Consider the following 23,667-nt stretch of genomic DNA (forward strand, 5'->3'; position numbering starts at 1 on the left):
AATGTAAAAAAAATACATTCATCTCAAACCTGCGGCTCTGGGATAATTTTTTGGCCTGCAGGATGATATCTTTCGGCCTCTCCCTTGACATCAAAATTCGAATGTATGTGCAACCTCAGTTTTTTTAATCACTGACACACTACAATAGGTGGTCGATTTGAATTCCATAAATCGTTCCACCCTAAAAAGTATTTCCCGGTGTATAAGGTGCACCGGACTATAAGGCGCACCCACAATGAATGGTGTATTTTCAAACTTTTTCCATATATAAGGTGCACCAGAGTCTAAGGCCTTATATGCATGAAAAAGGTTTTCCAACTATAATATATAAATATATAAACATTTTTAAAATATGAAGCGGAAAAAAAAATCATTGGCACCGCCCTACTGACTCTCGAGGACTTGCACACTGCAAGAATCCAAACTACGGTGCGGAAAATCCTATTGGACCCTCCGCACCCTGCCCACCACCTTTTCCAGCTACTCCTTTCAGGCAGGCACTACCGATCCATGCGCACCAAATCCAAATCCCGGACATTTAAACAGCTTCTTCCCTCAAGCCATTAACTCTTTGAACTCTTTCAACAGTAGCCCAAATGGAACTGCGTAGTGCCACTTAGCAATTTTTTGATGATGATACTAGTGCAGCGTGTTCTACCGGAAACAAATTCCTTGTGTGTTCTACATAATTGGCAATAAAGATGATTCTGATTCTGATTATAAAGCGCTACAGTGAACGCTGGCGCGTGTGGCTGCCGCTGCTCACCCACAGAAAAAAATATCCTGTAACTGTAAAGTTTGAAATTCAGTTGTATTTATGTTGATGTCTGGAAACATGACCCTAAATGGCAATTTCTCCATATTGCTGCTTTGAACAAGTGATTTAAAATGGAGCCGGATGCATGAAACCTGTGTTTGTGTGCGGGTGCCATGGGCTAACCCCTGTCAAGCTTTGGCGACATCTGAATGCAAAGTAATTGAGATGAAAAGAAACCCGCAGATAGCGTAGGAGTGGCGAGCATTGTTCCTCAGCCTCGTCTTTTCAACGCGACACATCCCATTAGGAGGCGGTAGAATAGACCCGAGAAAGGCCACTCAATTTTGAAGGGAAACTGTACGCACGCCCTCAATGAACCCTTTTTGTATCCGGACTGCCTGTCTAAAAAAACACAGGATGGAATTTAGAACAGTTTTCTGAGAAGCAAAAAAAAAAGTGTTCTTTTTAGTCATCCCGTTTGAATGCCAGTGCTACTTTAGTAGCGTTATTCTTGACACCACTTCAGAACTGCTCCGGTGTTCATGATTAAACCTGTGCGAAAGGTCAACCGTGAACCTTCCTGACAAGCAAACATACTCGAGAGCATAGATTTTTTTTTTTGCGATGCAAAACATGTGACGCCATCTTCTTGCCTTAATCATAATTTAGAAAACGACTGTGACCTTTATGTGCCTCTTGTAGTATTCGTAACGTAAAGAACTATCCTCTCTATTATACTAATTAATGCACTTAAAATGTGTGTGTGTGTGTGCATTTTCTCATTTTTGCGACACGGTGGGGACTTAAACCTGACTGCACGCAAACCGGTGGGGACTCTCACACGTGGGGGACCTAAAATGTGGTCCCCACAGACAAAATGCTCTTTGAAACTTCAAACCATGTTTTAAAGACGTTTCATGACATTTCCTAAAGTGTCTTCACGGGCGCATTCCAGACAAAAAAAATCAGGTGTGAGTGTATGCGACCCTAATGAATACACAGCGATACTGCAGGTTTCCACCAGATACGTGTGTCACATATAAAAATTATCTAACTGGCTGGCTATCTAGCTATCTATCTTTTATCAGGTTGGCTATCTAGTTAGCTATCTGGATAACTATCTATTAGCTATGTATTAGCTCACTAGCTTTCTATTTTAGTTATTCCGGGTTGAGTGAACGCTGGCGTGTGAGGCTGCCGCTGCTCACCCACAGAAAAACTTATCCTGTGACTGTAAAATGACCTTGAAGTTTTGAAAGGCACTTATAAATGAAATGTGTGTGGCATATTCTATGTTCATTACACAATCTAGAATTTGGTGTCAAAATATTTTTGGGGGTGGAGAGGAAATGATCACGTTTAGAGGAAAACATGGCATTTTTATGGCACTGCATTACGATTATATATAAATATAACGAGAAATATGTATTGTAAATAATGGGACGATGATCAAAATGCTGCGTCACAACATTATATTTTAGATTTTTGTGGTACTTGCTAACATTTCTATCCAATATTAGCTGTATTTGTCGCATGATATTGTATTTTTGTGGCACGGTACTGTCAGGATTCGCAAGGTGGTGGTGGACCCCAAAAAAGCAGGCGGGAGGAACAGAATATATTTAACAAATTGTATTAAATAAAGTCAGCAGGAACACAATCTCAAACAACAAAGTTTTTAGAAAAGAAAGGTCAAAAGTAGCAAACAAAACCACGAATAAAACATGACGAGACGAAACAAACCTGATAGGGTGAAACAAACAATGACCCGACCATGAATGGTTGTGCCAAGAGTGGCATTTAAAGGGTAACTGACACTGAAACGACCAATGCCTGTGCAGCTGCAGGCGGGGCTCTACAGTGCCACCCGTTGGTCGCAAACCGAAATGTGACGGGTACTGCATTTCACAGCAAGATACATGTTGATTATAATAATAATAACAATAATAATAATAATAATACATGTAATTTACAAGCGCCTTTCTGAACACCCTAGGACACTTTACAATAAAACAACAATACATAAAACAATAAAACCATGGATCAAATGATAAATAACAAAATAGCAGATTAAACTAGACCATGAAAGCAAGTTTAAAAAGGTGGGTTTTGAGGTGTGATTTGAAAGTAGGAAGGGAGTCAAAATTACGGATGTTGGGTGGAAGTGAGTTCCAGAGTTCGGGAGCAGAGCGGCTGAAAGCTCTGCACCCCATCGTGGTGAGACGGGCAGAGGGCATACAGAGGTGGAGGGAGGATGAGGATCTGAGGGCCTGAGAGTGAACGGAGATTTGAAGTTGGTAAGGTTATATAATATAACAAATGGATGTTGTATGTTGTTTGAGCGCTGCCGTAGCTTCTTTCAGTCGATGCCCTCTAATTATCAGCGGCGTTTTTATTTATTCATGCGGTTTCTAGGGGACAGAGGTGCTTGAGAGCATTTGCCGCTCGATTGCACGCCGGCGTGCCGTACCTGAGCGCAAGGGCGTGTTTGCAAGGTAGCCACTTGGCTCATTGAGCGCCTGTTAAAATAATGATGAGGTGGCCAATGTCGTTGTCCGTAAGTCCCCCTTTGGCGTTAAGCTCGGATCCGGTGTCCATTCAAACTATGGTTATCGTCGCACCTTTGCGGGGGAGTAAGTCAGAGTTTCAAGTGGCCTGTGAGTGGGATCGGGCTAAGTGCTGGAAATCACTGTGTTTTATTTTTTTAAACCATGATTTTTCATGATATATTTTTAAAGAATATTTTGTTTAAATCCTTGAAATGTATATTACTTTTCTGATATCATTTTCTGTCACAAACTACTTTTTGTGACCAAACTGGGCATTGTAATGAGAATTTCAAGTGTTGATTTGTCTCCTTTTGTAGGAACGTATTACTTTTTTAACTCATTCACTGCCATTGACAAATGTATTGAGGAATTAAAAATATGACGTAGAGCGCCATTCCCGAATTTTATTTATTTTTTTATTTTTTGGGTGCCGATAAAACACTGACCACTGGCCTCTGGCAATGTTTTTCCCTTGCACAAGGGGCAGCATTCCCTTTTTTTCCCCTTTTGTACCAGCTTCACCTGTTGTGTGAAGCGCTATATGAACCAATATGTATGTATTGCATTGTATTTTCTGATGAAAGAAGAGCGTCTAAGGTTTCTAAGGCTGCATTGAATGTTTATGTAGTCCTAAAACTCAATATTCTGTGGGTCCTGGAATTTCAGGGACAATGACAAAAACCCTGGCACAGGAGTGAACACATTTTTGCACATGTCTGGCAGTGAATGCGTTATTGTATCATTTTCATATTATTGATAAATGATTGATTTGTGGCCAAAGAATGTGTTTTTGTTTTCATTTTTAGGCAGACATCTGACAATCGCTGAGAGGTCACATCCAAAAATAAGGTATTTGTGTGGCAACATACATGTTTTAAGTAACATTTTTTAGTCTGCATTATACACTTACACTAAAAAAAGGCTTTTATTACAAAATGGGCTATTTTTCATGAATAATTTCCATATCATACATTCATCTATCAGTCAACGTTAATGTTATTTTTATTTTTTCATTGTTTGCAATCTCCATGAGTACAAAAAAAAAAGACTTGCATGCATCATATTGTTCCCAAAGTGCAAAAAACACTTTTTATACACCAAGCAGCCAGCATGCCAAACATATAAAGTACAGCAGCATCACTCCATAACGCTGTCTAAAAACGAGTGTGTGCCTCAAAACGTGCATTGGCATTATTTGCCAAAATATCAGGTGGGGCGGGGTGGAAAAAAAAAACTTTTATCCACACGCAGAAAAGAGGAAACCACCAAAACATTCATGAAAATACAATTACCCCAAAGTACAAACGCGACACGAACGTGAGGTAACGGCTTGTAAACATTTTGTTGTTACTTTTTCTTTTTTCAAGTTGGCAACGTTTCAACTCACTTGAACGCTCCGCGTGTCAACTGTTGGCTGCTTTTTACGCACAAACTTTACGCACAAAGGCTGCTACTCCTTTGGAGTCACTTGGAAGGAGACGTGACCGTTTTGCATATCTAAATGTCACCGATTGACAGGCAGGAAAGGAGGTGTGGGTGGGTGGGGGGGATTTGGATCGCAAACGTCGATTAAGTTCATGCAGATTCGGACCTCGGCTCCGCTCCTCTTGCTTCCCCCCCTTTTTTTTTTATGTGAGTCCGATCATTCCGGTCTCCACGTCCTTGGAGGGCCGGCGTTCCTTCACCAGGAAGTTGATCATACTCTCGGACTTGATCATCAAATTGCATCCCAGAAAAAAGACCCCGAATAGCACCGTGAGCGACAGAACGCACAACACGGCGATCTGCACCACGCGCATCACCAGCAGTTTGCGCTCTTCTTGCAAAAGAACCAACGAACCCCCGCCGGCTCCCACGTCGCCGCCGCCGCTCGCACCGCCGTCGCCGGTCACCGCCTGTTCGCTGCCGTTGCCCGAGTAGGCGGCCAGCGTCCCCGCCAAGGTCTGGCTACCTTTGAGGAGAGCCCCGTGAGTGGCGTCGAGGAAGTAGGAGGCGTTCATGGCTCCAAGTTGGCGTGTAGGAACTGACAGGAGCAACTTGGGGTCATGGATTTGAAAGCAAGAAGCGGATTGGGGAGTCGAGCGGTCACATGGAACGACTCAATTCATCCAGGGAAAAAAATATCTTGCTGGGGTTTGTTGAGCGTCCGTCCGCGTCTTGGTGACTTCTTTTAGTGGGTCCTCTTAAAAGAGTGTGCAAGGTGTAATAAGAGACTGAGAGTGGAGTGACCCCCCCCCCCAATCCCCCACACATACTCACCCCCACCCATCTCTCCAGCGCTCCTTTTGTGACAAGGCTTTGGTGCGTTGAAAGTCATGATGAGCTCCCCACCAACTTCCGTGTCTTGGAGTTCGGGGGCGGTCATGCTAGTCACTCGCCACTCTTATTTCAAAACATTTGATCAGAAACAAAGTCGTATTTATTTTAAATGTGTCTGATCAACTCAAATGCGTAATACAGTAAAGTCTCGTTATATCGATATTGGTTATATCGATAGTACCGCTTATTACGATACTATTTCTATGAACGCAAGGAGAAAATTACATGCGCGCAGGGTCGGATATATCGATAGTCCTGGTTATATCGATATTTTTTCGGACTCCCGAGAATATCGATATAACGAGACTTTACTGTATTTCAAAAGTGACTGTGATGACAGAATTTTGCAGCACAATATGAATTTATGTGGCATCATTTTGTGGCTTCAAGGCACAATAAACTATTTTTGGGTAAGATATTTACCTTTTTGGGGCTTTGAGTTTGTTAACCTGGCAGACAAAATTAATGTATTGTATTGTATTGCATTGTATTGTATTGTGTGGTATTGTGTTGTATGCATTTTCTGTATAGCTTTCTCTCTTGTTTATATTTTTTTTATTGTGTCAATTTTTCGATTTTGTGGCATTCCCGTGTCTGTTTCTCCCCCTTAATAAAGATGGAGGAATGGGGAAACTTTCTAGGGGGCCTTTGGCAATTTTTAAGGGGGCGTGGCTTACAAATCCCCTTGTAAATTCATTTTGGAAATTTAAACAAAGGTGGGAAAAGTAGACCCGATTGTAAAGTCGTTTAAAAAAATATCTTCAAATTGTTTGATGCTCCTCCCCATTTGAAGTTTGCGACACGCCCACTTCGCTTATCCATTTATCTTCCTGTTTTCAAATACCATATTTTCCGGTGTAGAAGGCGCCCCAGAGTATAAAGCAAACTCCCTGGTGTATTTTCAAACTTTACATATATAAGGTGCACTGGACTATAAGGCACACCTTTAATGAATGAAAAAAAGTTTTCCAAATATAAAGACCGCATTATCACTCTTCCGGCAAATTGGCATTTTTATGTTTATTATGTTTGTTAAAGTCATTATAAGTGCCTTGCACGCTGGGTCGGAGAGGACAGTCAATTCATCTGTGCTGTATGTCATGCATATTAGCACATTTGACAATCAAGCTGACTTTGATTAGATTTTTCCCAATATGGCGGCACGTGAACACACAGCTGCTCCTCTTTCCCGGCAAATTGGTGTTTTCGTGTTTATTATGTTTGTCAAAGTCGTTATAAGGCGCAGGGTCATTGTTTGAAGAAAATGAACGCTTTTAGGTGCGCCTTATACACCGGAAAATACAGTATTCAAAATGCTCAAAACAAACTCATTAAACAGGGGATACATTTATTTTATCGGGTCCAAAGAGGAGGGTGGTCCTAATGAATGGGATTTTGAGTTAAACGCCAGTTGCCGTGGATACGTACTCCGCCGTCACCGCTTGAGAGTTGTCAATTCCAGCGAGTTATCACTCAGAATGGAAGACATGAATTAATAAAATATGATTGAGCCGAGGCAATTATTTATTGCAGTTATTGCATCTCCCCTGTTATATTGCTGTTTCTCTGCAAAGGTGCCCCTCAAAATAAGCCCAAATTTATTACATTGAAAATAAAAAATATATATATCTCACCTACACATCACGCGCTTTGTAAACAAGTGCATTACAGTTAGACCCGAAAGCTGATCCATCAGGAAACTTGAGCCGCTGTCGAGCGCATAAAACCACATCCTTATGTCTTTCTTGTCGTTGGTCATGCTGAATAAAAAGAGAATCTTCCCGCGTTTATTGATGTTTTTTTTTTTTTGTGGCACATAATATTTCATATTCAAGTTCTCCAATTCAACTTGAGTTGGGACCATTTAAGATGGTGTCAAGTTTGCCTGGGGTACGTCAAATTGTTCTGCAAAATATTCAAGTACTTTATTAATGACCAACTAATCCAATCTTCTCAATCTTATTAATAAAATGTGAGAACATGAACTATTATTTAGAATGTGAACTTTCAATGTGCCTGCGACGCCTCCAGACAAGTTGTGTCCATAATTTGTAAGATTGGATTTGCCTTTATTCGTCTCACAGTGGAGAAATTTACATTTCACAGCAGCAAAGTGATGAAAGGAATGAAAGTAGAAAAACAAAATATACATGAGCTGCTGGAAAGGCAGCCACTCTCACGGTCTTGAAATTGGTGGCCAGAAAGTGATGAAAAAAGGTTTTAAAAAAACAGGTGGCATTAATAATTTTGATTTTCACATTTTTATTTGAAGTAGGCATCCGCAAATTTTCATCATGCGGACCCCAAATGGCTCGTACGCAGCAGGTTTGAGATCCGTGCCTTTTCCGGTCAATTCAGAGATAAATAAACACTGGTTGGGGTGGTGATGAGTGGCTGTCATGGCAATCATCAAAAAGTCACCAGCGCCATTGTGAACTACAAACGCCTCTGATGCTTTGTTTTGCTTTTATGTGAATGAAATCTCATTAGTCGGCGGATTCACCTGAACTTAATTAATTTCCTATTTGCAAATCAACAAGCTGTAATTGTCTGTCTATTAATAAATCAAAGTCTGCCTCTGTAAAGAAACATATCCTTCAGATACATCTTCCTTTATTTATCTATCTAGCTACCTAGCTATCTCGTTATCTAGCTCGCTATCAAATAGATCTGATATCTAGATAGGTATCAGATAGATAGATAGCTATCATAAAGATATATAGATAGATAGCTATCCGAAAATATTAGCGAAAGAAAATAGATGGTTTGAAATGGGAGTAAAAGAAACTATTTTCATAAAACAGCAAAACCTTTCACTAAATCGCCTTGGTGGGGTGAGGTTGCATTTGGATTGTTCGTACAACAGACTTCTTAGACCACATATGCTTAGTTATGCTGATGAGGTGATACCAGAGCAAATGGGGCAATCGGGCCAGTCGTAGACCCCATAATCAGGCAGGACAATAGCAATAGTCAGTCAGGACAATAGAAGTAATCAGTGTAGCCTCTGGGAATAGTCCTCTGCTCCCCCCAACCTGAGAGCAGGGACCTATTATAGCAGAGTCTGCCCTTATGTGGTATAATATTGTAGTATTGCATTTTCTTGGCACAAAAGTATTTTCCTGTAAAAAAAATATTCTTAATGTCAACGCAAAATTTGGTGCTGTAATATTTTCTATTTTTATGGCACAACCCACCCTTGCAGTGGTACATTAACAGCATTTTGCTGGTAGAATAGTATATTCTCAGTGTGTGTTTTTCTTATGAGTGAAAAGAAACCGTTTCGGGCATTAGTGGATTAATCTGCAGATAATTAATTTGCCGCGTGCAAATCAACAAAGTCTCAGTGTCTGACGGCGTGTGTCCGGAAAGTAGTGTGTACTTTATGTAAATCCTCCTTTTGAGCTTCGAATTAAGCCACACTTTATTCACATAATCCTTTTTAATGAAAATGATCCGGAACGTAGCAGCGCTCTTCAACCTGTTGCCTCAACTTTCCACCGCTGAGTCCAAAACTTCATAAAGACATATTGTGGATGAAACATCCCCCCCCCCCCCCACTCCTCACGTGGATGTGAGACTTGTTTCCAAGCAACAGCGGGACCCGGGAGCTCGGTGACAGATGGTTGGTGAAGTTATTTTGAGACTTAGAGCAGGGAGGGTGGGGTGCAATTGCAGGGAGGGGGACTTTGGAGGCCAACAGGGGTTCTCAGGCCGACTAGACGGGTATGTTTCCCCTGACGGGACGGACTTTGCAGCCGAGCAATGCAAATAAATCAAGCGACGGTATCCCTGATCGAAGAGCTCGTCGCGATACTTTGGGTGCGACAGGTGGTCTGCGGGGATGATGGGGGTGGCTTTAGCAAGGGAGGAACTGCTGATCTCGGGAGTCAAAGTCAGCTTTATTGTCAAATATGCTAATATGCATGACATACAGGACAGATGAAATTAATGTCCTCTCGGACCCAGCATGCAAGGCACTTGTAATGTGGCTAAAAAAGACAAGAGACAATACATGTAATTTCTGAATGTAAGTGAGGTAGTGTCGTATGTAAAGTGATGTAGTGTTGTAATACAAAAAAAAAAAAACACACAAAAAAAGGTTGAAGTGAGGTCTTGCCGGAAAAAAAATGACAAAAATAGAGTTCACGATGATAGTACAGTGTGTAGTGTGTACTCAGAGTTCGGTGAGTGTGGCGGTGGGAAGGGGCCGGGAGGGCAGGGCTGGGAGGGAGTTGAGTCTCCTGACTGCCTGGTGGCAAGGAGGTGGGGGGGGGGTATGAAGACCAATCATTCTGTAAACCCTCCAGTTCATACCAAAGTTTCAATATAAAATTTGGAAACTATCAGCGCTTACCAGGCTTCATTGATGCCACGTCCTTTCCCCGCCCGTTCACTCCCCACCTACTTTTCTGATCAAAACTTCACTCTTACGCCAATGATTGCCTGTGAGCGAAACGCTTAAAGGCTTCAGCGGAGATCTATAACACACAGGGGCGAGACCCCCCAACCCGCCCTCCCATGCTTGGTGTCTATCTCACACTGCCACATTCAGACCCCCCCAAGCTCCCTTTTCGTTCCACTTGTCTTGTTCCGTCTTAATTGGCTGCCATCTGACCTCGTCTAGCTCCTCCATTCAGTACTTTGCTCTTCCCGAAAGGCCACTCATCTGTGGGCGAGATACCCAACAAAAGGGTGCCGATATATCCCAGTCCGTCAATAAACACACACTCTCTCATACACACACACACACCGAGTGAAGGCAAGCACAACTATTATTGCCCGACTTTGTCCGCTATTTCTGTCATCCCTTCCTTTTTCTTGCTGGCGGTAACTTAGCAACCATCCGGAAAGCATGAGGGGGGGCTTGCCTATGGGGAGTGGGCGGTATGAATGATTTAAGATATGGACAGACAAGAAGCATCTAAGTGTTTGAATGGCATGATTAAATGCCAAGCGGAAGACCTTTTGTGATATTTTTTTATGCTAAAAGTAAAGACAATGACTGGGAGAATAATTTTTAAAAATAACAACAATAAAAAAGTACAGGTATTTGTTTCCTTTCTGAAGTGACAGATTCCAACCGTGTCTTGTTTTTAGATGTCGCTTGTGTTAAACGATTTTGCCACTAGAGGTCGCTCTACCCCAACTTCTAAATGCAAACAAATATTTGACGTTGGAAAAGTCTACAGTACTTACCAAAATTGTCATAAAATGTATAAACGGTAATAGACTGACTTAAGATATCAATACTGTATGTCAACAATTTCACAGAGAGACAACCGTTTGAAGCTTACTGTCAAACTAAACATCAAACAAAAGAATCACATTGTGAACTTAAAACATCCGATTTGATTTTACACTCACTAAATTATTAATCAGTGAAACATAATTTTTTTACTATCTATCCAGCTCTTGAAAAATCTTAATGTACCAGTAGAATAAATTGTCTTCATTAGTGTATATTGTATTATTTATCCTATTTTATTCATAGTTCAATTACTTTAAAGCTTTTCACCTGACAATAGGTTGACTTTGACACATTTTTAATGCCCCTTATTTTTTATTTATGTATGTATTTTTTAATGTATCTATCTGTCTACCGATTTATTTATTTATGTATTTGTTTGTTTATTCATTTCATATTCATTTATATGTTCGTTGTATTATATATATATATATATATATATATGTGTGTGTGTGTGTGTGTGTGTGTGTGTGTGTGTGTGTGTGTGTGTGTGTGTGTGTGTGTGTGTGTGTGTGTGTGTGTGTGTGTGTGTGTGTGTGTGTGTGTGCGCGCGTGCTTGCGTGTGTGTGGCGAGCCCTGAGGGGAAAAGCCGAAAGGAAAAAAAAAAAATATATATATATATATATATATATATATATATATATATATATATATATATATATATATATATATATATATATATATATATATATATATATATATATTATATATATTCCCCCTCATCTTAAACTCCTAAAATCATTCATCTAACAAATATATTATACTTCTATTTATGTGTTTTAATACATTTGTTGTATTATTAAATTGCCTTTATAATAATAATAATTAATACATTGAATTTCTAAGCACCTTTCAAAACTCTCTAGGACACTTTACAGTAGTTATTTTTTAAAACCAAATATTTTCAATGCCAATTTATTTTACTTTCAGATTGGATTGGATTAGTCTCGCAGTGTCGAAATTTGCATTTCATTAATTAAATTAATACTTATATAAATAATTAAAAAATAATACCATTGATAACTTCAGGCTTTGACTTTCCAGTCGAATCAATCTGGAGTCCTTCATGTTGAACTCATCATATAGTAAACTGTATGCGCATACCTCATAATGTAAAATTGTCCCATTACATAACTTGAATGCAGCACACTGCAAATCGTCCAGAAAAAAAAAATCCCAACACTATGTCCTTATATGGTTATGTTTACTCGACGTCCCCCCCAATGGTATTTACTACCCTGTGACTGATTCACTGGCCACTTGTGTCAATGTCTTTATGTTGTAAACTAGATTGACTAACATGTGTTTACGTACTAATAAGGTAAGTCAAAAAGAGGGCGTAGTTGACGAGTAGGGGAGGACGGATCGCGAAGGTGAATGTGCTGTGGAAGGAAAAGCGTGTGTTTGCGTGTGTGTGTGTGTGTGTGTGTGTATGTGTGTGAGTACTGTTCAGTAGTTCAGGAAGAATGAGGAAAAGTTGTGCCAGTGAGTGGTGCCGTTCACTCACCATGAGAACGTTGCTGCCAATCTTGTGCCTCTTTCTCTCATTCATTTCTTCACTTGGTGGTGAGTTTTTATGACTTTATTTTTCTGTCTTTTGAAAAGTCATGTCTAGTTTAATTGAACTATCCAGTGACATTTTGTTCATCAGGGGCAGATTACATTGCAGACTGGGGTTGTAAGATTATCAAAAGGAAAGCAACACCCATTTGAATGTCATCCTAAATAATATTAAGTGTGTCATTTTTTTCACAATGCATGTCATTGCAAATAAGTTTGAATTTATTCAGGAATTGAAAATATCACATTGAGGGCCATTCTGAAATTTGTTCGGGTTTTTGGTTTTTCGTGCTTGCCGATAAAGCGCCGGTCAGACCTCTGGGAATGTCTCTCCCTACTACGAGGGGGCCGCATTTGCTGCCCCATTTCAAGCTCAGATAACTCCAGACCCATATAACTTGGGAATTAACTCTTTGTATCTGATGAAATAATCAAAGAAGGGAGTCTAAGGTTTCTTACGCTGCATTGAATGTTTATGTAGTCCTAAAACTCAATATTCTGTGGGTATAAATGACAAAAACCGTGGCACTGGAGTGGACACATTTTTACATATGTCTGGCAATGAACGAGTTAAAGATAACTGACTGCAATGCCCTTGTAAAAGGAGAGACGTGTTTTAATTTAATTTAAAGCTGCTGTCACCTACAACTCAAAGCCAGACGCTCACACTGACTCGCCAATGTCATGTGCCACACTACGAGGCACACAATTTTTTATAAAAAACACAATATGATTTTTTTACAATACCCCAAAAAATAAGTCCACTCTTCTATTATGCACAAAGTTCTAGTTTGTAAGGATCCATTCGTCATCACTCCATTGGCATGTTTGTTCAGCATTCTCCTGAAAGGCAACTTGTGGGTGACGGGGGATATCTTGCTCACACATGCTTGTCGGAGTTGAATCATTGAGGAAATGCCACTCTGCAGCGGGAAATGCTCAGCAACTGATGTCTTTCTTGGTTTTTTTTTTTGCGATTGTCCCAACAGGGTCCAACATCTGTACGTCGCGAGGAGTCACAACATGTCAGCAATGTTTGACAGTTGACCCCAGCTGTGCGTGGTGCTCTCAAGAGGTACCATCAAACATAAAACTTTATTCTACAAGGTCAGAGAAAGACAAAAAAAAGACTGTTTCTTTATGCAACCTCGAATTTAGTAGGCGGAGTCTCACAAGCTCCAACAAACTCTCAAAATCTCCCATTTTTATACTACAGTAAAGTCTCGTTATATCGATATCGGATATATCGATAGTCCCGGTTATATCGATGCTATTTCTATGCACGCACGGAGAAAATTACATGCAAACAGGGTCGGATATATCGATAGTCCCGGTTATATCGATATTTTTTCGGACTCCCTTGAATATCGATATAACGAGACTTTACTGTATTTGCCTCATGAAGCTCAGCAGTGGCGGGCAGTGGATTTCATCGCTAGGCCTTCAGTAGTGCTTCGTCTGAATTAATCCGGACTGAAAAGCATTGTGGTGTGATTTACTAAAAGTCCACTAGAAGTTATCATTAGCCAGGAAATAACTGGCCGACCTTTCTTAATGATGTCTGTTTTTGCTTGCAAAGTCTGTCTTGAAAGTGACTTCAACAGTGAATCTACAACCAAATCAATTTATTCTCCTCCTTCAGCCATTGTCGGTTGACAAAACTGCTATTAAAGCAATAAAATATATTTGCTTATGCAGATCGCTACCGATACAGTGTGCTAGCTCTGGCCAGTACGCTCTTGTCACTAGCGGCTAGTGATACTATGATTGACTGATGACTAGCCAATCATAATTTGCGAAAACTTTGACGGCTCCAGCGCCTTCCAGCAGGCCTTGGGTTGCCAACTCAAAATTTGATTAGTTAAAGCTACAGTTTCATCGACACTTCTGCTCCAGGGCCTGCAGAACTGATTGTGAAGGTGCCCAGGTAGATTTCTGACCCTGGTAACAATTGATGATTTAACTATGATTGGTGAGATGCTTAAATATGAAAACACACATCTGTAAGCAGCGCAACAGTGGAAAAGTAATGAAATGAAGCTGAAAGCCAATGTGGAATTATTTAATAAGAATTCAGGGACAAAATATAATTAACATCAATCCAAGGTTCTGATATTTTTAGGCCAAAAGAGAAGGCTTAGCAGGCCTTGACGGTCCACCACTGAAGCTCAGTGTGGATCTTACTAGGGTGTCTTTCAACAACAAAGAAATTGTCTTGTGTTCCAGACCTTTGGGATGGGAGGCTCCGGTGTTTTCCGCTGCGATCTGAAGCAAAACCTTCTGGACGGCGATTGCACCGAGGAATCTCTGGAGTCACCCACCAGCACGTTGACGGTCCTGGTGGACAAGGCCCTCAGCGACAAAGCCTCAGGCGCGGGGGAAACCGTTACCCAGATACAGCCGCAGAAAATTCGCATGGTGCTCAGGCCAGGTGGAGTAAACGCGAGCTAAGTTTAGCCCCTCGAACTGCGGTCCCTTCCGTGCTATCATCTTGTTTTCATTACAGGTGATTCCATGAGGTTCACTGTCAGTGTGAAACAAGTGGAAGACTACCCAGTGGACCTCTACTACCTGATGGATCTTTCGTTCTCCATGAAGGATGACTTGGCTCGCTTGCGTACATTGGGCAACGAGTTAGCCGAGACTATGGGCAAGACCACCAGTAACCTGCGCATGGGTTTTGGAGCCTTCGTCGACAAAACGGTGTCACCCTACATGTACATGGCTCCTCCCGAGGCGATCGATAATCCATGCCATGGGTGAGTGGTCCTAAACGTCTGTTGATCCAGACCGAAACAGGGTCTTATTATCTTACCGACAAAATCCTAAAGGATTCATGAGGACTGTCAGGCCCAGTTTGGCTTCAAGCACGTGTTGTCCCTCACGGAGAAGGTAGCTCGTTTCACAGAAGAAGTTGAGAAGCAGCAGGTGTCGCGAAACCGAGATGCTCCGGAAGGCGGATTTGATGCCATCATGCAGGCGGTCGTGTGCAAGGTAGGATGAAAAAAAAAACGGGTGTTACCATCATTTCCCCTTGGCTTACGTCTCTTGTGTCGTCATTCAGGACAAAATAGGTTGGCGCTCGGACGCCTCGCATCTTCTCGTGTTCACCACCGACGCCAAAACGCACATCGCTTTGGATGGACGCTTCGCCGGCATCGTGCAGCCCAATGATGGACGGTGTCACTTGGGTAGTGACAATGTGTATCACAAATCCACCGTGCTGGTAAAGAATCCTTTCAAAATAAAAGCCACATGGGGCACAGTGGAGGGGAGGTTGGGGGTGGGGTTGTACCTGTGACTTTTGAACCTTACTACCCCTCCCGTAAACAGAACGTAACTGCCATTCTTTTTTTTTTTTGACGGACGCACGCCTGTTTTTGCAGGACTATCCCTCTTTGGCGCTTCTGACGGAGAAAATGTCCGAAAACAACATCAACTTAATTTTTGCCGTGACAAACTACGTGGTGCCGCTGTACAAGGTGGAAACACTGTTTGACTTTTTAAAACACAGAAACCATCCCCCATATCCATGCCCTATTTTTTCCTCCCTCTCCCCTAGGAATACAGTCAGCTCATTCCGGGCACCACCGTGGGAAAATTGTCCGGTGACTCTGGGAATGTTATTGAGCTCATCGAGGCAGCATATGCGGTAAGGACTTCCGGGAGGGAGCTTCAAAATGATCCAAATTACAATACAATACATAGTGATTTATATAGCGCTTTGACAACAGCTGAAGGATGGTCTTCAATAAACTGATTAATGTGTGGTTGTAATTTGAAATAAATAGCTTTTTAATCACAGCCACAATTGAAATTGTCATGGGTACGCATCTTTTTGGGTCACCCTGTATGATTAACGACCATCTGGGTGCAGAAAATTCGTTCTAAAGTGGAGCTGGAGCTTCTGGGGGTTCCGGAGGAGTTGAATCTGTCTTTCAACGCCACTTGCCTGAACGGTGAAATCATCCCCGGTCTCAAGTCTTGCTCTGGCCTCAAGATTGGAGACACGGTATGCTCCAAGACTGATTTTTAATACGATATTTATCTTGGTGACGATTCCAAAACATCTCTCCTCCTCAGGTGTCTTTCAACGTGGAGGCTCAACTGCGAGGCTGCCCGAAACAAAAGACTCAGATGTTTACCATCAAACCTTTAGGCTTCAAGGACTCTCTGGAGGTCACGGTGGATTTTGCGTGCGCGTGCGACTGCGAGGCCAACGCCGAGACTGACAGTCCGTCCTGCAGTAACGGCAACGGCACCTACGAGTGCGGAGTATGCCAGTGTCACGCCGGGCGTCTGGGCCCTCACTGCGAGTGCTCCTTAGAGGACTACAGCCCGTCTGACGATGCCAAGTGCGTGCCCAAGCCTGGGAGCCCCGTCTGCAACGGGCGCGGAGACTGCCTGTGCGGACAGTGCTCGTGTCACAACAGCGATTTTGGCCAAGTGTGGGGCAAACACTGCGAGTGTGACGACTTCAACTGCCTGCGCTTCAAGGGGGCGCTGTGCTCGGGTGAGTGAGACAAATAATGCTTGTATTTGTTTAAAAAAATAATAATAATAATACGTCCGTTGATACATAAAAAGAATTAATAAATAATAATAATAATAATAATAATAATAATAATAATAATAATAATAAATTGATACGCAAATAACAATAAATAATCTCATCTCATCTCATCTCATTTTCCGTACCGCTGATTCCTCATTAGGGTCGCGGGGGTTGCTGGAGCCTATCTCAGCTGTCTTCGGGCACGAGGCGGGGGACACCCTGAATTGGTTGCCAGCCAATCGCAGGGCACACAAAGACATACAACAGTCACTCTCACACTCACACCTAGGGACAATTTGGAGTGGTCAATCTGCCTGCCACGCATGTTTTTGGAGTGTGGGAGGAAACCGGAGGACCCGGAGAAAACCCACGCGGGTCCGGGGAGAACATGCAAATTCCACAATAAATAATAATAATTAATAATAATAATAATAATCACCCGGTTCTCTCAATGAGTCATTCCACGCCCGTTGATACATAAAAATAAATAATAATAATAAATTGATACGCAAATAACAATAATAATAATAATAAATTGATACGTTAAAGAGCTTGTTTTGCGCAACGCTCGGCGCGAATGCACCCAGGGCATTTTCCTTCCCGACAATGCGTTTTGACTCCTATCTGAGTTGCAAACAGCAAGAGCCAGCAAGCCCATCCTCAGGGCCCATAAATGTGAACGCGAGTGAGTGAGTGAAACACTTTACATTCCTCCTCGGGAAAAGACGACAACCCTTGCTTACACGCCCTCTTCGCACGTTGTTTTCTTAACGTCCCTCTAACACAGTTCGCCGACTTTCTCTCAAACCCGCTTGCACGTTTTATGAGTTGGATGTGGAATGATAAGAGAGAGACAGAGAGGGGGGGGAGAAAGAGGGGAGGCAGAGGGGGGCACAGAATGGGAGAGCTTAGAAAGGGAGAGAGGAGGGAGAGAGAGAGAGAGCCAGAGGGAGGGAGAGCTGCCTGGTTTCAGGGTGGAGAAAATGGCTTGATTTCCTATTTTTTAAAACTACAGTAAAGTCTCGTTATATCGATATCGGATATATCGATAGTCCCGGTTATATCAATATTTTTTCGGACTCCCTTGAATATCGATATAACGAGACTTTACTGTATATATATATATATATATATATATAGTTTAAAACATTCAAGCGGATCTTCACAATTTTCATTGTTATGTCATATTCAGGCATTAATTTTTCATTTCACTATGATTTTAAAGGCCAGCACAATCGCCAACGGATGATTAGTTAATAACTGACTACTCCACGCAGTCATCAGAAAAGGTCCAGGTCGCCTTGCCTGAACGTGTGTCAAAGAACACACACGGTTTTGATTTCACTCACAAAGAACGACCGCCAACAATAAAACGGGAGCGGGCGTGGCATCAGAAATCACATGTTCGCAGATTAAATCGGAATGTCCTCACGATGGACCTCAAATCATGTGTCGAAATATTTAAGCGGCACGGTGAGCCAATAGCATGAATACAAAAAAATCTGTCTTTCTATACACGCCTACACATACATCTGACACGTAGATACACCCGCACACACATATATATATATATATATATATATATATATATATATATATATATATATATATATATATATATATATAATATATATATTTATATATATATATATATATATTCCTAATGTGCACACACGCACAGATAAGGAGTCTGCAACCAATCCGGCGGAAATTGACGTCACTTTTTGCTCTTCTAAATGTTTCCAGCTGGTTCCTGAATGTGCTACAATGTGATTCTATGAATAGATGGTTTCATTTATTTGAAATACAATCATCGCGCATCTCCTTTTATACTTTTGTTCTACAGTACAGTCTTCCCTCGCTTGATTGGCAGGTTAGTTCCAAAATATATGTGCAATAAATTCATTTATTTATACAGTGATACCTCGGTTTACGCTTTAGTTTACGAACATTACATTTGTGAGAATATAATCTTGGCATACGAACTAGTTTTCGGCAAGCGAACCAAACCGCACGGTTGAATAGCGCCACCGTGACTGGCGGACTAGTTTTCCCACACCCCCTTTGAGTACAGATGTGGTTTATTATCAAGTGGAGTACTTTTGCTATTATGGGGCCGGAAAAGACCCCACCGCAGGCTAGTGTTAAGCCTAAGAAGAAAATTACGGTTGAGCAGAAGAAGGAGATCATCGAAAAGCACGAACGAGGGGTGCGTTTGTGTGACTTAGCGTCCCACTACCAGTATGCCAAGTCAACCATTGTAACTAAGGGTGTTTCTGGGTTGTCTAAGTAACTGTCTCAGGCAATAGAAGAGGTTGAAAAACTTCTGTTGATTTGGATTAACAAAAAGCAGCTAGCAGGGGACCGTGTGAGTGAGGGTATTATCGCCGAGACAGCACGGCAACTTCACTCGGACATTATCAAGAGGCGACTTACATCAACGACCATCACAAAGGTAAATAAAATGACTTTATTATACTGTACTGTTTATTTCTTTAATTACAATACAATAGGACATTTAATATACATTAAATACGGTATATTTTGTGTAGTTTTAAGGCTTATTTAGTAGAAAATTATGTTTTATGGGGACCTGGGAACGAATTATTCTCATTTTTAATGGTTTCTTATGGGAAATTAATTTGGCCCGCGGGCCGCGAGTTTGAAACCCTTGCTCTAAATAGACATGAATTCACATACTAGTCAACACAAAGCAAAATAATAAACACAACAGGAACATAAAACATGGGCGCAATCTTAATGACACACGGTTTGCAGTCTCGTTGTTTTGTGGATGCTTTTTTTTTAAACAGTAAAATACATTATTGTAAATGGGGGAAAAAAACACGAATCAACAGTTTTATGGCATCGGCGGATGCAAACGGTTAAAGGAATAAATTGTTTGTCTCTCACAGGTCACGGCAAATGCAGCTGCGGCTTCTGCCAGTGCGATGCCGGTTGGGTGGGGGACAACTGCAACTGCACCACCCGCATCGACACTTGCATGTCCAGCATGGGCTTACTGTGCAGCGGGCGCGGCAGCTGCGAATGTGGCGTGTGCCAATGCACGCAACCGGGGGCCTATGGCGCCACCTGCGAAAAGTGTCCCACTTGCCCCGACTCGTGCACCATCAAAAAGTAATATTTGCAGACTTAGTTACAAAGAGCTAAAATATCTTTATATTTTGATGGATCAATAATTGTGCTTGATGACGTTACTATTGTACCGAAATGTTTCATCAGCATGTTCGTCTCTATGCAGGCAATGTGTTGAGTGTCAGCACTTCAAGAGAGGCCAGTACACCAAAGACAAAAGCTGCGGTCGCATCTGCAAAGATGAAATCAGAGTCGTGACCCAACTCGGTGAGAATGCCGGAATCTTCTATTTATTTATTTATTTATTTATTTATTTATTTCTTTATTTATTTACGTATTTATTTATTTTGTTTGTTTGTTTGTTTGTTTGTTTTTATGCACGCATGCACTTTTTTGTTTATTTGTTGATTTATTGATCATTTTGCTTGTTTTCTTCTTTTTCTTGTGTTACTTTGTTTATTTAGCTATTTGTTTATCTGTTTGTTTTAGTATTTATTTATATTTTATTTATGTATTAAGGTGTTTATTTATTGATCTGTTTATCCATTTTTGTTTTCTTGTGTACGTTTATTTATGTGTGCATGTATTTGTTGTATTTGTTTATCAATTTGTTTGTGTATTTATTTATAGTTTATCTATTTATTTATGCACATTGATTTATGTGTTTATTTGTTTTTGTTTTTTGCTCGTGTATTCATTTATATTTTGTTTATATGTTATTTATTTATGCGTGCATTTATTTATTTATTTTATCTGTTTGTGTATTAATGTATATTTTATCCATTTATTTATTTATGCATATTTATTTATTTGTTTATCCATTTGTTGTTGTTTTTTTGCTTGTGTATTAATTTATGTTGTTTTTATTTATTTATGTGTGCGTTTATTTCTTTGTTTCTTTATCTGTTTGTGTGTTTGTATTTATTTCTATTATATCTATGTATTTATTTATGCATGTGTTTATTTATTTCTTTATCCAATATTTTTGTATACTTGTGTATTTATATATATTTTGTTTGTTATTTATTTACTTATTTATGTATTTATTGTATTTATTTATCTCTTTATTTATTTATTTATTCTTGAATCAATGCCTCTCTAATCGGATCGACCTCCATCTGTTTTGTCACGCAGAGTTCATCTCAAAGAATGCCGTCAACTGCTCGTACAAGGATGAGAACGACTGCGTGGAGCACTTTCAGTACTACGAAGACGAAAGTGGCAAATCCATTTTGTTCGTGATTGAAGAGCCAGGTTATTGTCACTTTTAGTAGGTTTTTATTTTAGGTAGTTGTGATTGTGAGCGTGAATAGTTGTTTGGCTGTGCGTGCCCTACGATTGGCTAGCAACTGGTTCAGGATGTCCCCGCCTGCTGCCTGAAGACTGGGATTGGATGGAACTTTCACACGCATATATACCTTTTTGTCTTGCTAAGAATGCCCGCAAGGTCCTGACACCTTGGTGGTGTTATCGGCGGTGGCAGGCGCCATCCTTCTCCTGGGTCTGGTGGGTCTCCTCATCTGGAAGCTGCTCATCACCATCCATGACCGCAGGGAGTACGACAGGTTTGAGAAGGAGCGAGCCAAAGCCAGGTGGAATACGGTGAGAATAATGACAATCAGTGAGAGTCACGATGCCAGTGTACCACTTGACGAATATCAACATATTTGGCAGTGGATGACTTAAAGGACAACCGACACCATTTTTTGTTTCCTAACTGACATCAGAAAAACGTTTTATAGCATCTAAAATACCCAAAACACGCAGGCTGATATTTTTAGTCAAATGCAGAACACCAATAAAAATGAGTTAAAGTGTCCCAAAACTACTTCAAAATGACCTCAGAAAGTTTCAGTTTCAGAAGGTCCCGCCCCCTTGTTCGTGACATCACGTCAGGACGTCTTGCCCTGTTCGAGAATCAAAACAATGGCTTCAGATTCGGAGAAGATGTTTTCTTGTTACTCATCCAGTTATGAATATGATTCAAATAGTTCTGAAGAGGAAAGCATCAATGTTTGCAATCGATTAAAGAAGTACTTGCGTATCAATTAGAGCCATCAGGACTCCAATGTAGCGTCCCAGAAAATGCACAAAATGGCGCCCAAGCTCTGTTGGAAACTGGCTGATTTGTCTGCTGGTAATTTGTGTCAACGACTATCAAATAGTAGTCTTGGTGCAACACACAACAATTCACCATCGCGTTATTTATGTGTTTTCCTTCAAATTTCACCATCAACACAATGTTTTCAGACCAAACAAAGTACCCAAAATGCATTGTGTGTCGCTTTCTCGGTCAGAGGCGTTCCAAACGTGACGTCACGTCAGGCATCGTCATCAAGTCGAAAGCAAGACTTCCTGAATATTCAGCGTGAGTCTTAAAACGTAAAATATAGCTATATGCAGTGTAATCTTTGTAAAATACGCTCAGTAGAAGTCATTTGAAGTGATTTTACAAATTATGGAGACAACTTGTCTGGAGGCGTCGGTTGTCCTTTAAGTGTACTGCTTCGTTTCCGCAACGTTGCTCGAACTCGCTGTTGCACATGCAATCACATTAAACTGTTTTTTTTTCTCAGGCTAACAATCCACTGTACAAAGGAGCGACGTCGACCTTCACCAATGTGGCGTACAAAGGCGCCTCCTCCAGCTGATTGCGGCACTCGGGATTCAACCACACACGCCAAATGTACGAACCTTGTCACGAACCAGTTAGGACACGCAACCAGCCACTGAAGCCCAACCGTATTTATTGTTGTCTTATAGCTTGAACAGTTGAAAGAAAAACCAAGTCGGTTATAAAGCTAAAGGCAATTAAAAAATCTCATGTCTGCTGTCTATGTATAAAATTTGCACTTGTTTGTTTAGAAATGTCTCATGGATGGTCACAATGTTCTTAGCGCTGCATCAGCTCTTTTTTGTTTATCTGTCTGAAAACTGGTTAATGGTTTGAATGTATACATTTACTGTAAGTTATTGTAAAATGAAAACTGCCACCAGTAATGTGCTCAAAATGTTTTGATTTGCCATAAATGCAGTATTGTACGTTTTCTAAAAATGTGGGTGAAAATGCCAATAAATAATTGATTGATCACTTTATCCATAAACTATAAACTTGCCATAATCACACACATAAAATCACAGTAAATGAAAAGAAATGCTTTATAAATGTGATACTCCACAGATAAGTGTTGTGAACAACTTTGGGAAATGTGATGCTATACTCCTAAATGCATCCAAAAGATACATAATCACTATTATTATTATTATTATTATTATTATTATTATTATTATTATTATTATTATAGAAAAGGATGCACAAAACCAGGTTAGATGCAGGACACTGATTCGCTGTGGCGACCCCTGAAGGGAAAAGCCGAAAGGAAACGATTATTATTATTATTATTATTATTATTATTATTATTATTATTTTTATTATTATTATTATTATTGTTATTACGCATTGTTATAATGACTATTGCATGTTTAAAAAAAAATATCGAGTCGTCTGTTATCCACTTATGGGAAATGTCTCCCCTCAGCGGATTCTTTGCTAACTTCAATTTGAGACGTTTAAGGAAATCAG

At 40.7% G+C, this 23,667-nt stretch overlaps 2 protein-coding genes across 3 annotated transcripts; one reads left to right on the forward strand and one right to left on the reverse strand.

Annotated features, from left to right (window-relative positions):
• Nucleotides 1-2,128: 2,128 nt before the first annotated feature.
• rprml (reprimo-like) lies at nucleotides 2,129-7,304 on the reverse strand. The gene has a single exon (XM_089018621.1). The coding sequence runs from the start codon at nucleotides 5,304-5,306 to the stop codon at nucleotides 4,935-4,937; it is 372 nt and encodes a 123-aa protein (XP_088874747.1). The 5' UTR covers nucleotides 5,307-7,304; the 3' UTR covers nucleotides 2,129-4,934.
• A 4,849-nt stretch (nucleotides 7,305-12,153) lies between these two features.
• On the forward strand, nucleotides 12,154-23,180 carry itgb3a (integrin beta 3a). 2 transcript variants are annotated; one of them, XM_089017880.1, is made up of 15 exons: nucleotides 12,154-12,194; nucleotides 13,423-13,508; nucleotides 14,660-14,864; nucleotides 14,940-15,192; nucleotides 15,265-15,427; nucleotides 15,498-15,659; nucleotides 15,820-15,915; nucleotides 15,996-16,085; nucleotides 16,311-16,445; nucleotides 16,517-16,946; nucleotides 19,904-20,126; nucleotides 20,251-20,351; nucleotides 21,219-21,338; nucleotides 21,520-21,686; nucleotides 22,661-23,180. In XM_089017880.1, exons 3-15 carry the CDS (start codon nucleotides 14,669-14,671, stop codon nucleotides 22,733-22,735), a joined length of 2,211 nt encoding a protein of 736 aa, XP_088874006.1. In that variant the 5' UTR covers nucleotides 12,154-12,194; nucleotides 13,423-13,508; nucleotides 14,660-14,668; the 3' UTR covers nucleotides 22,736-23,180. The 2 variants fall into 2 exon arrangements, with proteins under 2 accessions (XP_088874006.1, XP_088874005.1); XM_089017879.1 differs by lacking the exon at nucleotides 12,154-12,194 and adding an exon at nucleotides 12,284-12,439.
• The last annotated feature ends 487 nt before the right edge of the window (nucleotides 23,181-23,667 follow it).

This window comes from Hippocampus bargibanti, linkage group LG17, assembly GCF_051943395.1.
Source record: "Hippocampus bargibanti isolate YZ-2025 linkage group LG17, ASM5194339v1, whole genome shotgun sequence".
NCBI lineage: Eukaryota > Metazoa > Chordata > Actinopteri > Syngnathiformes > Syngnathidae > Hippocampus > Hippocampus bargibanti.